Below are 13434 nucleotides of genomic sequence, written 5' to 3' on the forward strand. Positions count from 1 at the left end.
GAGCCTCAACGAGTGGTGGTCACCTCAGATGCCAGTCTTCTCGGCTGGGGAGCTCATTGCCAGGGGCAGATAGCTCAAGGAACTTGGACTGTCCGAGAAGCCGCCCGTCCAATCAACTGGCTGGAATTGCAGGCTGTTTTCCTTGCCCTCCGAGCCTTCCATCACCTGGTGTCCGGTGCTCACGTTCTGGTACTAACGGACAATGTCACTGCCAAGGCACACCTCAACAAATTGGGGGGCACCAGGTCGAAGTCCCTGCTTTCTGTGGCGCTGAAGTTAGGTCTCTGGGCGGAGCGCCATCTCAGCTCCCTTCGCGCAGAACACATCTCTGGAACCAGCAACACTCAGGCGGATTGGCTGAGTCGACAACATGTGGACAATGCGGAGTGGCAGCTTCATCCTCGCATGTTTCAAGGTCTGATTCAGCGATTCGGCGTTCCGGTGATCGATCTCTTTGCCACGCATCTGAATGCTCAGCTACCTCTCTTCTTCGCCCGATACCCGGAGTCTCAGGCTGTTGCCACGGATGCTCTGCGATCCCCTTGGCCGCGGGGCCTATTGTATGCCTTTCCTCCAACCGGGCTGGTTCCCAGGGTCATTCGCAAAATCCTGACAGAGCGGGCGGAGGTGATATTGTTGGCTCCCCACTGGCCTCGGAGGCCTTGGTTTGCGGACCTGGTGTCTCTTTCAGTCGCCCCTCCTTGGCGCCTTCCACACGATCAGGACGTTCTCATTCAAGGTGCCTTGTACCATCCGGATCCGTCTTGGCTCAATCTGACCGCCTGGAGGTTGAGCGGCGCTGTCTGAGTGATGCGAACATTCCAGGCGACGTGATTCAGATTATTCAAGCCTCTCGCCGCCCTTCCACAGAGCGAGTTTACTCGGCTACTTGGCGGGCCTTCTGCTCGTATTGTGCCAGTCATGGTGTGTCGCCCCTTCAGGCTTCTATTGTGGACGTGTTGGTGTTCCTTCAGAAGGGTTTCTCGAAAGGCCTTTCTCCTAACACTTTGAGGCGCCAGGTAGCGGCTATCTCATCAGTCCTTCGCTGTGGTTCCCTCTCATCCTTGGCCCAACATCCTCTCATTCGCCGCTTCCTCCGGGGTGCTTCGAACATGTCTCCCCCGGTGTTACACCGCTACCCAACCTGGGATTTGCCGTTGGTGTTGAACTCGCTTATGGGTCCTCCTTATGAACCGTTGCGGACAACGAGCCTCCGATTGTTATCCTGCAAGGTCGCCTTCTTGGTGGCCATAACTTCGGCCCGCCGTATTTCAGAGATTGCCGCCTTGTCAATTCGCTCTGATCTATGTGTGTTTCATGCTGACCGTGTGGTTCTCCGCCTGGACCCCACCTTCATCCCGAAGGTCAATTCGGTGTTTCATCGCTCCCAGGAGTTGATCTTACCTAATTTCTGTCCCAGACCGACTCATCCTCGAGAACGCCGTTGGCGCACTTTGGACGTTAGACGAGCTCTGCGGATTTACCTGAAGAGAACAGCTGGGGTTCGCCGTTCGGAATCGATGTTCGTATCCTTCTTGCCTGTTTCCCTGGGCCTTCGCGTGACTTCATCTACAATCGGCCGCTGGATCCGGCAAACCATTGCTTCGGCATACGACCTCCGTTCTCTTCCGCGACCGGCACGTATAACAGCGCACTCCACCCGCAGTGCTTCTACGTCGGCTGCCTGGTCTACTCAGGCTTCATTGCTCGAGATTTGTCGTGCGGCGACATGGGTTTCGCCTGTTCCCTTTATTCGGCACTATAAAATTGACTCCTTTGCTTCGGCGGAGGCTGCATTTGGTAGACAGGTGTTACAACAGGTCGTTTCTGGGGAGGATGTTTCGCACCAGTCTGGTCCCACCCCGGCTTCGGGACAGTGAACTGGGGTATGTCCCATCCTGGCTGCTGTCTCCACTCTCAATGGAGAAGGGGCGTTGGTCCTACCTGATACGCTCCTTCTCGTTGAGTGGAGACAGCAGCCAGACCCTCCCTTTAAGTGTTTTTCTTCAGTCTGGTGCTTTCAACCTTGTTTTTTCTTCTGGACTCTGTTCTTCTTTTCCCACACGCCGAGTCTATCTCTTCAGTTCTTCGCCTAAAGCGGGTCTACCCGGCAACAAGGGCGGGACTTGATGTGATTGATAGACTCAGTCCTTCATGCTGATTGGCTGCTGCTACCCGTCCTGGCTGCTGTCTCCACTCAACGAGAAGGAGCGTATCAGGTAGGACCAACGCCCCTTCTGGGCCAGGTTTAGACAGTCATTGCCTCAGTCTAACAGCGCAACCTTTCCTAGCCTTGTGGCCCACATCATGTTTACAGGTATAAATAATAATAAGCTTTTGGTGTTTATTAAATTAGATATATTTTAAGTTCTTGGTTATTTTAACAGAAGCCATAACAAAACTTCATCATTCTATCCTAAATTAGGTTGTTAGAATCCTTAATTATATTGCGGCTTAGATGTAGACTTGTATACAAGTCATCCCAGAAGATGGCTTATAAATGCATTTGTTTATATTTCTCAAGTGCCTTGCAGATGGCCCCCGATCTTGCCTTTCTGCCTTCCGTGAACTTGGTTCGGATCGGTGGATTTTTTTCCACTGTAAAAACAAATTGCAACATATTTTGAAGTTACTCTAAATGAACAGTCCAGAAAAAAAATGTATGTTTGTTTGTGTGTTTGTGTAAAAAAAAAAACTTTTATAAAAATAAATAAATGAACAGTTAATAAATTTCATAGCTGTTTAAGTTGGTCTCAGCTAGTCAGAGATTTTGTTGAACTGATCTAGGTACCCTGACAAAAAGACTAGCTATGAAAGTGATTAAATTCTAAAGTGATTAGAATTACATCTTGTTTCCAAGATCAGTGTTGTATTTATGCCTCCAAGACCTAAGTTTTCTCAAGGTGTACAATCTTTTGAGAATGATAAAACGAGAGGGAAGGAAGGAAGGATATGAAAACTAAAGGTCAGAACTGGGAGCTAGAAAGTATTTTGGGGACAAAGAGGAGATATAGGAAGATATGTTATACTGCTGCTTGATCTCTTGACTACTTTTTTCAAGCTTTCGCCATATTATTTTCACCTATTTCTGCCATCATCAATATTATAGAAGTTTTTTTTAGTTAAAAACTACAATTTTCAAATCAGCTAATGTTGCATCAGGTACCTGTTATTCCAGCAGTGTCATGGAGATGAAGATTTATTAATTTAGTAAACAAGTTTATATAACCACCCAACTACACACAGTGACTCAAGGTGGCGTACAATATTAAAAGTCCACAGTTTTTTTTAAAAAAAAAATCAAAGTTACACCCTCCTCACCCCCCATAACAGAATTAAATAAGCCTCTTGAACAGTTTCCTAATAGGATCCCCAGAGCCACTGACAAACCTAGGTCTTCAAGGCCTTGCAGAAAAGCAACAGGGCAGGCTCCATCTTATATATGGGGAAATGATGTTCCAAAGGGAGGGAGCCACCACAGAGAAGACCTTTTTCCTAGGTCCCACCAGATGTAGTTCCTTGCTGGTTGGAACCTGCAAGATGACCTGCCTTCCTGCTCTCGTGGGCTGAATAGATGTAACTGGAGAGATGTGATCTGTCAAATAAGCTGGAGCCAAGTCATCTAAGATTCAGTTAGACCGGCATTCCAAATGTCCTTTCCAAATTAATGATTGCTTCCAACAGTTGTACATTTCAGGTTAGGAAGTTTTCATTTGTTAGATTATTACAATAAAAGGGTTCACTGTAAAAAGGACTTAAAACTGCTACTAATTTCAAATGCAGAGATTCTATATCTATGCTTTGAATTTGTATGTATGTGTTTCAGTCTCTTTCTGGGTACAATTTAAAGTGATGGTTTAATACCTGGAACAAGTTACTTGAAAGATCATGTTTTACAATATATTATCAAAATCTTCAAATAGAATTTATTTACAGCAATTTGAGACTCTTTGAGATGTTGGATTTCAACTTGCATAATTCTTAATCAGAATAGAGCTGGAAGGGACCTTGAAGATCTTCTAGTCCAACCCCCTGCATAAAAAGGAGACTCTATACTGTTTCAGACAGGTGGCTGTCCAGCCTTTTCTTAAAAACCTCCAATGATGAAGCCCCTACAACTTCTGAAGGCAAGCTGTTCCACTGATTAATTGTCCTCACTGTTAGGAAGTTTCTCCTTAATTCCAGGTTGCTTCTTTCCTTGATTAGTTTCCATCCATTGTCTCTTGTCTTGCTTTCTGGTACTTTGGAAAATAAATTGAACCCTTCTTCTTTGTGGCAACCCCTCAAATACTGGAATACTGCTATCATGTCATCTCTAATCCTTCTTTTCTCTAGACTGTCCATACCCAATTCCTACAACCATTCTTCATATGTTTGTGTCTACAGGCTCTTTCCATTTTTTGTACTTATCCTTATTGTCTTTCAGTTTATCAGAGAGATTCAGCTTTTTTAAAGTTTAAGACACTGGTTGGATTATATTCTATTGTTTGTGTTATGTTATGTTATGTTATGTTATGTTATGTTATGTTATGTTATGTTATGTTATGTTATGTTTATGTTATGTTATGTTATGTTATGTTATGTTATGTTATGTTATGTTATGTTATGTTATGTTATGTTATGTTATGTTATGTTATGTTATGTTATGTTATGTTATGTTATGTTATGTTATGTTATATTATAAATTGCTATTCTTTTCAGCATAGTTAAATACTACCTGGTTATAGTGGGGGAGTTTTAATCAACACATAAGAGAAAATTAAATTCAAGAAGGCTGTTTCAATCAAAGAAGTCAACTTGTTTCCATCCCTATAAACTTCCAGTTCAGCTTTTAAGTAAATCTTACCATTTTTCATAATCTGTATTGTAATTATGGACTCACTTAGTTTTGTATTTATGCTGATATGTAATTTCACAGTCACTTTTTAATTTCTTATTTAGATATTTTAGTTTCTTGAGAGTAATGTTTTAATTGTTATTTGGCAATAGACAAATGCCAAGGGATGTGATAGCACTTGGCTAACCTCTTCTTGTCTCAGAGGTTAATCAGGTTCAGGCTTGGTTAGTGTTTGTATAAGAGGCTCCCAGGGAATACCAGGGCTGCAGGCTAGACTAAGAAGTTCAAAACATCATAGAAAAGAGGGATACAAGCCATTTTCCTACTGCCATTGAGATAAGTGCATGGATATTTCACCAGGTATCAAGCTGAATTCAAAGGCGATGTTGTCTTCAGCACATGCATGCAATAAGTAAATATTATATTCCCCAAACCAGTGGCAGGAGTTGTGATTAGTCCTTAGGTTTGCTAGCTTGGAATTATAGTCCAACTGTTTTGGAGAACATCTCGTTATAGGATTAGGGTTAGGGTTATTTTATACTAGAACTTTCAATTGTATATTTACTGAGCATTTTTATTTGTTCTGGTCTCTGGTCTAAGACTGTAATAAACTGATTGATTGATCATCTGGTTATAAAAGGCTATTGCATTTAAAAAATTGATGAGGGTATTAAGATGAATTTTGGAAACATAAAAACTAAAAAAACCCCCACAAAATAATAAATAAATAAATAAATAAATAAATAAATAAATAAATAAATAAATAAATAAATAAATTTCTATACCGCCCTTCTCCCAGAGGACTCAGGGCGGTGTACAGCCTATTAAAAGCACAAAGACAGACATCAGTTAAAAATAATTAAAATTATTACATAATTTCGGCTCAAATTTAAAATCCCAAATATTTAAAACACCCAATTTAAAAATCATTACATTGATAGCCCGGCTTGGCGGAACAGCAGGGTCTTGAGGGCACAGCGAAATACACGGAGGTCGGAGATCTTACACATTTCCGGGGGCAGTTCATTCCACAGGGCAGGGGCTCCCACAGAGAAGGGCCTCCCCCTGGGTGTCGCCAGCCGACATAACTTGGCTGATGGCACCCTGAGGAGACCCTCTCTGTGGGAGCGAACTGGCCGGTGGGAGGCTGTTGGTGGCAGAAGTCAGTCTCGAAGGTACCCGGGTCCTATGCCATGGAGCGCTTTAAAGGTGGTGACCAACACCTTGAATCGCACCCGGAAGACCACTGGGAGCCAGTGCAGGTCGCGCAGGAGGGGTGTCACGTGGGCACAATGGGTTGCACCCATAACCACCCGCGCGGCCGCATTCTGGACCAGCTGGAGCCTCCGAGTGCTCTTCAAGGGGAGCCCCATGTAGAGAGTATTACAATAGTCCAGCCGGGAGGTGACAAGGGCGTGAGTGACTGTGTGCAAGGCGTCCCGGTCCAGAAAGGGCTGCAACTGGCAAATCAGGCGAACCTGATAAAAAGCCCTCCTGGCCACGGCCATCATATGCTCTTCTAAAGACAGCCGTGCGTCCAGGAGGACGCACAGCCCTCTCTGTGGGGGGCAGAGATTCACCCCCAATAGTCAGCAATGGCACCAGCTGACTATGTCGGGACGCCGATATAAGATCAAGCAAAGCAAGATTTTAGTGCTTTGTTCAATATCCCTTGCCAGTAGCAAAACTATTATTGTTCTTGGTGCCAGTTGTGTTTAATTTAATCTTTTGTCTGATGTTTATGTGTTTGGATCTGCATGGAATTGCTTGCTAGTAATGGAGGAGAATGGTAGACTGAATTGTTAATTTCCTGCTTGATATGATTACTATAGTTTCCCTACAGTTCTCCTGCATAAAGGTTTAGTTTATTAAGATCAGCAGCCTTAGCAGTTTGCTAAGGGCCTTGATCAACCTGTTTCACCTTCCTGCCATACCCAGGAGGAAAAGGAAGGGATTGTGCACTTACAAGACCACAATAGCTACCTGATGCATTCAGTTTTCTGGTTTGTAGGTTACATGAAAGAAAGGAGAGGGAAGTTTTCACAATTGTCGTTACCAGGAATAGAATATGAGTAACAAGGCAACAAGAGTAACCTGTATTTTCTAAGATATCTATGGGTTGTCTGCTGCCTGCTTGGAGCTGCTTCTTCAGTTTCCTCAAAATCTTCGATATGTACTTCTGATAGTTCTATGGTTTTCTGCAGATCTGTGGAGAAATGATACCAGGAGGAAATGGGATATTTGAAAGCTAGAATTTTAAGCTACCACTCAAAGCCTCCAAATATGCTGTGGAACAACTTCCTCACAATTCTTTGTAAGGGCTGGTGAAGGGTTTTTTTTTGGTTTTTTTTTTTTTTTAAATCACATTTTTATTTTTCAAAATTCTGCTTTATCACATGCAGAGAGGACTGAATGTACCCTGCTTTGGCACAGATGTCTTCCTGCAGCCAAAGAAGGAAGCAGCTGTCTTCCTGGATTTAGGGTGACCCTCCTAGTCCTTTTACCCCATTATGCTGTCAGGGAGGAAGAGCAGAACGGGGACTTGTGTGACCCAGAAGATTAGGATAAAGCAGAAGAAAGACAAGTGCAGGAAGGTGAGAAAAGCACCTTCATCCTTTCATTGGTAGCATTGAGAATACCAAGGCTGTAAGCGCTTATTGGGAAAATTTAAAGTACAACATGGAATGTGGGCATTCCTTTAAACATAGAGATCCGAATGTCTCTGAACACTTATGAAGACATCTGCATTGGCTTTTCTGAAATTTGCACAGTTAAAAAGAGTTCACCTGGATATATTTTCTTGGATATGTTATTGTTCCAAGGGTCAAGCTTTATTCTTTATGAGAACTTTGTCTTCAGAAATTGATGCATGTTATTTTAGGGCTTGGTTTACATGTTGTCTTATGGCTAAATCATAATGAGATTTGTTGTGAAGATGCTGGGCTAGAGAGAGTCATGCCCAGGTTTATTCTAGTTGGGGAAACTCATTAGATGGCATAAGGCCAGTTTCCCATCCCAGCGTCCTCTTCTGGGTGGCTGTGGAAACAAAAAAATTGAAGGGAGATCCTCTCTATGCTTCTTTATAGGTAGTCCTCAACTTACAACATTTCATTTAGTGGCTGTTCGAAGTTACAACAGCACTGTAAAAAGTGACTTATGACTGTTTTTCACACTTCTAACCATTCCAGCATCCCAATGGTCACATGATCAAAATTCAGACCCTTGGCAACTGAGTCATATTTATGATGGTTGCAGTGTCCCGGGGTCATATGATCACTTTTGGTGACCTTCTGACAAGCAAAGTCAGTGGGGAAGCCAGATTCACTTAACAGCCGTGTTATTAACTTAGAAACTGCAGTGATTTGCTTAACAATTGTGGCAAGATAGGTCATAAAATGGGGCAAAATTCATTTAAGAACTGTCTCGCTTAGCAACAGAAATTTTGGACTCGAATCATGGTCATAAGTCAAGGACTACCTGTATATTCCCAGAAGAAAGGCAGGATATTACTCTAGTAAATAAAGTTTTGTCTTACCATGTTACCTAACCATTTTAGTTTGGTTTATATTATGCTGTAGTTGAATCTGCTCCGTGATGTTTTTCAGTGAACTGAGTTGAAGCAAACTGTGGGTTACTTTAAATGTAAATTTGTTTAGAATGTAGAGATTGAGTGATGGACTAAATTGAAACATTTAAAATTATTTCCATTTTTATGGGCAGTCATTCATTCATTCATTCATTGAATTTATATTGCCGCCTATTAGCCCATGGTGACTCAAGGCGGCTTACAGAGTATAAAGCTACATTTAAAACAATAAAACTAATAAAAAAAATCAAATAAATGAATATAATATAATGTAATAAACACCACTCACCTCCCAGCCTCGGTGACAGCAGATCACACGAGCCATTTAATGGGCTCCATCCCGCTCTGGATTCCCCAGGCCCACTGGCAGAACCAGATCTTTAGCACCTTCCAGAAGAGTATTAGAGTGGGGGCTGTTCTAATCTCTGGGGGAATGATGTTCCAGAGAGAGGGAGACACCACGGAGAAGGCTCTTCTTCTGGGTCCCAACAGGTGTATCTCCCTCGATGATGGGACCCGCAGCATTCCCTGCCTCCCTGCTCTGATGGGTCGGGTAGATGTGACCGGCAACAGACTCAGATAATGGTCTTATCCATGAAAGAGGTAGTGATAGTCATGCACATAAAACGCATATTACTAACAGAAACGCTCTTCTTGTATCTTCTCTGGTTTCACTAAATTTCAATACTCTTCATCTTAACCAACCATGGTTTGGATGTAAGAAAAACCTGACTAACCACGCTTTTTAAAAGGGCTGCTTCAACTGACTGGATTTGCTCAACACATTAAGATATAACACTTTGTAAATAAAAATATTTAGTTCATAGGTTCATTTGTAAAAGCCAAAGACTCGTAAATTTTACCGTGTTTCCCTGAAAATAAGACAGGGTCTTATTTTCTTTTGAACTCTGAAATAAGGGCTTGGCCTTATTATTGGAGGGGAGTCTTATTTTTGGGGTGCAGTAGGCCCCAGGAGGCCTGCGCACTCGCAGGCAGGAATCCGGCAGAGAGAGGCTCCCTCTGTGTGTCACCAAGCCCCTCCCCTCTCATGGTGTGTGTGTGTAAAATGTGAGCGGCCTGAAGGCGCCAAGCTGCGTAAGTGCCTGTCTCCCCCCCTCTCCCCCTCGCACGCGTCTCAGGCCTCATCATGTTGATGTGGGCGAAGCCAGTGACAACCAGGTCCTTGAGCCCATAGCCAATGCCACCAGCACCCGCGCAGAAGCCATGGCCTGGGCCAGCTCCCCCTGCAGAGACCAGCTTCAGCTCTAGCCATCACCATAGAGTGAGAAGCACACTCCCAGAGCGGCCTCTGCCCTGGCTGAGATTTGGAAGCCACAGAGTCGGAGTTTGGGGGAGAGAAAGAAAGACTTCTGCTGCTTTCCTTGCATGCAGTCAAAAGCAGAAGCAGCAGAAGTCTTTCTTTCTCTCTCCCAAAGTCCGCCTCTGTGGCTTCCAAACCTCAGCCAGGGCAGCAGTTGTTCTGGGAGTGCGCTTCCCGCTCTATGGTGACAGTCGGCCTCCCCTTCCCCCCTCTCCGCTCTGATCGCCCTGCGGTCCCCCTTACCCGAACACTGACCAACCAGAGCATCCACCGGTGAGCCCGAGAAGCCCCTCTGCCTCTGGAGTCACTGGACTGGACAACGATCAGGCCACACTCTTCCTGGGGAAGGGAGCCTTGAGGGACCCTTGCCTGCCCTCCCTTCCTCCCGGAGGCCCCGCTTACTCTTTCCAGGTGCCCAGCAGCAAGAAGCCGGGCAGCCATGCCAAGGGCAGCCCCGATAGAGACAGCTCACCTGGCCCAGCCACAGCCAACACTCCTCCCCCACAGCTGAGCTTTGCCTCAGGGGGCTGGCCGGAGCCTCCGCAGGTGGAGGCGGTGGCAGCAGCAACACCTCTAGTGCTTTAGCCATCCCCACTGAGAGACCTGCACCCAGCTGCGGGACACGCCAGACCTGCTGTTGTAGTCTTCTGTGACTTCCCCACAGCTGTCACTCTGCCCCCCACCGGAAGCACGCGTGCCAACTTCTGCCCGGCATGCATGGAGGCCTCTCTGCTACTGGTGGTCACCCTGCCAAGGAAGGCCCGGGGTGGCGATGTTGCTGCTGCTGTGTCCGGTGCTTGGTAGTGCGGGCTATGTGGATGCTGCACCTGGGTGCAGGGGGAAGAGCAGGCGGGCCGCCACCATGGAGCAGGAGCAGGCACTCAAAGTCTACAGTTGGTGCCACAGTCGGCGGAAGGGGCGAGGGGAGCAGAAGTCCGCAGGGATATGGCTGCCTTGGGAAGGTTGGGGGGGTGAGGGACCTGTGTGTGCATGTGTGTGTGAGAGGGGTGGGGAACGGAGAGAACATTGCTACCAGCCCTGGATAACTCTCCGAGGTTGGATCGGATCTCCCCCCCCCCCCTCACATGCACGCACACACACCGTTCTTTCTTTGGGATCGCAGCACAGATGCCCGTCCCAGGATTGCAAGGCTGAAGACTTTGGATGGAGCATTTTCGGGATGTGTGTCTGTGCTGCGATCCCAAGTAAAGAATGATCGGCAGGAAAAGCGGGAGGAGGCCGGCAGCTGGAGAGTTGGGCTGAGTTGCACAGCCCTTGCTGGCTCAGCTGATCAGCGGGTAGCAATTAAGGGGCTGAACCTCTATGAGATGACCGGGGAAGGGAAGGGCTGCCTCCTGTGCTGGCCATGCCCACCTCTTCACTATGGCTTATTTTCGGGGGAGGGCGTGTATTTAGGCCCACCCCAAAAATCAGCCATGGCCTTATTTTCGGGACACGTCGTATTTTTGGGGAAACACGGTAGTGAGATATGAGTTTAAACATGCTTGGGATTAAAATATGTCCATCATCGACAAAAATTGTAAAAATAAAACAAATTTTTAAAAATATATAAATTAAAAAGACAACAAAACAAAAACTCAAAGGGCAGTCTTGATGTCTACTAGGTTTTTTTCTACCATCAATTTTTTTTGTTTCTATATATGAAATTGTTCTTAGCCTTAATTACAGTCACTAATGCAATACTTGACTTTTAGTGAAGGGGGAATTCCCAACAGAGTCTGAGAAAAGGGAGTGTATCAACTTGTGGTTCACCCTCCATTTTGCAACCACAATTAAAAGATGGCTTTAATTGCAACTCCACCTTTACAGCATTGGTCATGATATAAACACAATATGAATTGCTGCATACTTTGTAAACAGGTAGCTTTTTAACAGTAGTTTTTTCTTATTTGCCAGAACAAATAAGTGCAAACCTACAGAAAAAGGGACACTGTAGTCTTTCAATCTTGTCTTATTTATTTGCAAAAAAATTCGACAGCAGCTAACATCTGTTTAAAGAAATAACATGAGTAATAAAGAATAATGATCCTGTTAAAAATAGAAATGTTGGAGCAGCAAACAAACATAACCACAAATAATAACATTAAAATTAATATTAGTGTCCCACATATTGCTTTGGTAAGACCATACTTGGAATACTGTGTCCAGTTCTGGTCAAAAAATACGTTCATGACATGATAGCAATCTTCCAATATTTGAGGGGTGGTAACAAAAAAGAGGGAGAAAATCCTGTTCTCCAAAGAATCCGAGGGCCAAGACAAGAAGTAACAGATAGAAACTTATCAAAGAGAGATCTAACCTAAAATGAAGAAGAATTTTTCAGTGGAACAGCTTGCCTTCAGAGGTTGTGGGTGCTTCATCACTGGAGATATTCAAGAAGAGATTGGATAGCTTATAACGTCTCCAGCTTAAGCAGAGGATGGACTAGAATATTTCCAAGGTCCCTTCCAACTCTTGTTATTTTGTTATTCTGTTAAAAGCAGTAACTTTTTAAAAAATATTGGAGATGATCACAGAAAAGATTAGCATTTTCTCTCTATAGCTATCTTCATTTTCTACATCATCTTATGATAAGGACATCAACACAACGCATATAGTTCTGTGGAGTGATTTATAAAGCTTATAAATGAGTAAACAGATCTGTCAGGAATGTGCAGATCTCATGATTTACAGAAGATCCATGTGGCAAAAATCTAATACCGTATTTTTTGGACTATAAGTGGGTGGAAATGTCTGTGCGTGTTATACTCCTAATGTTGCAGTGGGGGGGGGGACGGGGGTTGGTGCGGTGCAGATCAGCTGTTCTAGAACGGGCCGTGGTGGCAAACGGGCCACGGCAAACAGGCCAGATGAATACCGGATGGATGCTGGAGACAGAGGCAGATTTTTTTTCCTCCTTGTTTTCCTTCCCAAAAGCTAGGTACGTCTTATAGTCCAGAGTGTTTTATAGTCTGAAAAATACGGTATATTGCAGCTACCACAAAAGGTATAAAATATGGAAAACACAGATTTGGTTCTGTGCTATACTAAGCACAGAAATACTCAGCTAGGATTTTTAAATTACGGTTTATTAATCAAGCCATAATGGTCTGGTTCACCCATAACATTAAACCATACAGTGAGTAGATTTATACAGCAAATGAGTCAGGTTATATATAATCCAACCAATATTATAGGAAACTGTTATGGGTAACTATAATTTAACTGTCAAATATTTCAGCTCATCTGCATCAATAGGAAAGAATTATGCTTGCTTTCTATGTAACATGGCTTGCATTGGAAAAACCTATGCCTGTAGTTGGCTTTCATCTCATTCTCATATTTGTTTCTCTAGGCCAGAAATGTGCACAATGGCGAGTTGGCTGCAGTTAAAATTATCAAACTAGAACAAGGTAAGCTTTTCTCTATTTTCTAATGGTACTGAATTGGTTTTCTTAATCACACTGCTCATCAAATTCTTATTCCAAATTCTTATTCCTGAGCCGTTCTCTCTTTTCTTTAGTTTATCTCTTTCAGCAGTAACCCTGGGATAAGAGCCAGTCTTTGAATGAAGGTCAGATACCAAAACTTCAAGGATACTTCAACAAGAATTAAATGTGCCCCTCCCCTCTTCAGTTCTAGTGTTTGATATTCTGTGCCACATTTTTGGAGAAGTATTAGTCTGGATTA

General features: G+C 44.0%; 1 protein-coding gene across 1 annotated transcript in view; it reads left to right on the forward strand.

Moving 5' to 3' along the window:
* The window catches only part of MAP4K5 (mitogen-activated protein kinase kinase kinase kinase 5), a 107387-nt gene that overhangs the window by 35815 nt on the left and 58138 nt on the right, over positions 1–13434 (forward strand). Inside the window, exon 3 of the mRNA XM_070943033.1 lies at positions 13100–13157. Within this exon, the coding sequence (XP_070799134.1) occupies positions 13100–13157 (58 nt within the window). The remainder of the gene's footprint in view (positions 1–13099; positions 13158–13434) is intronic.

This window comes from Pituophis catenifer, unplaced genomic scaffold, assembly GCF_029215685.1.
Source record: "Pituophis catenifer annectens isolate HBS135680 unplaced genomic scaffold, rPitCat1.0.hap2 SCAF_1, whole genome shotgun sequence".
NCBI classification, from domain to species: Eukaryota; Metazoa; Chordata; class Lepidosauria; order Squamata; family Colubridae; genus Pituophis; species Pituophis catenifer.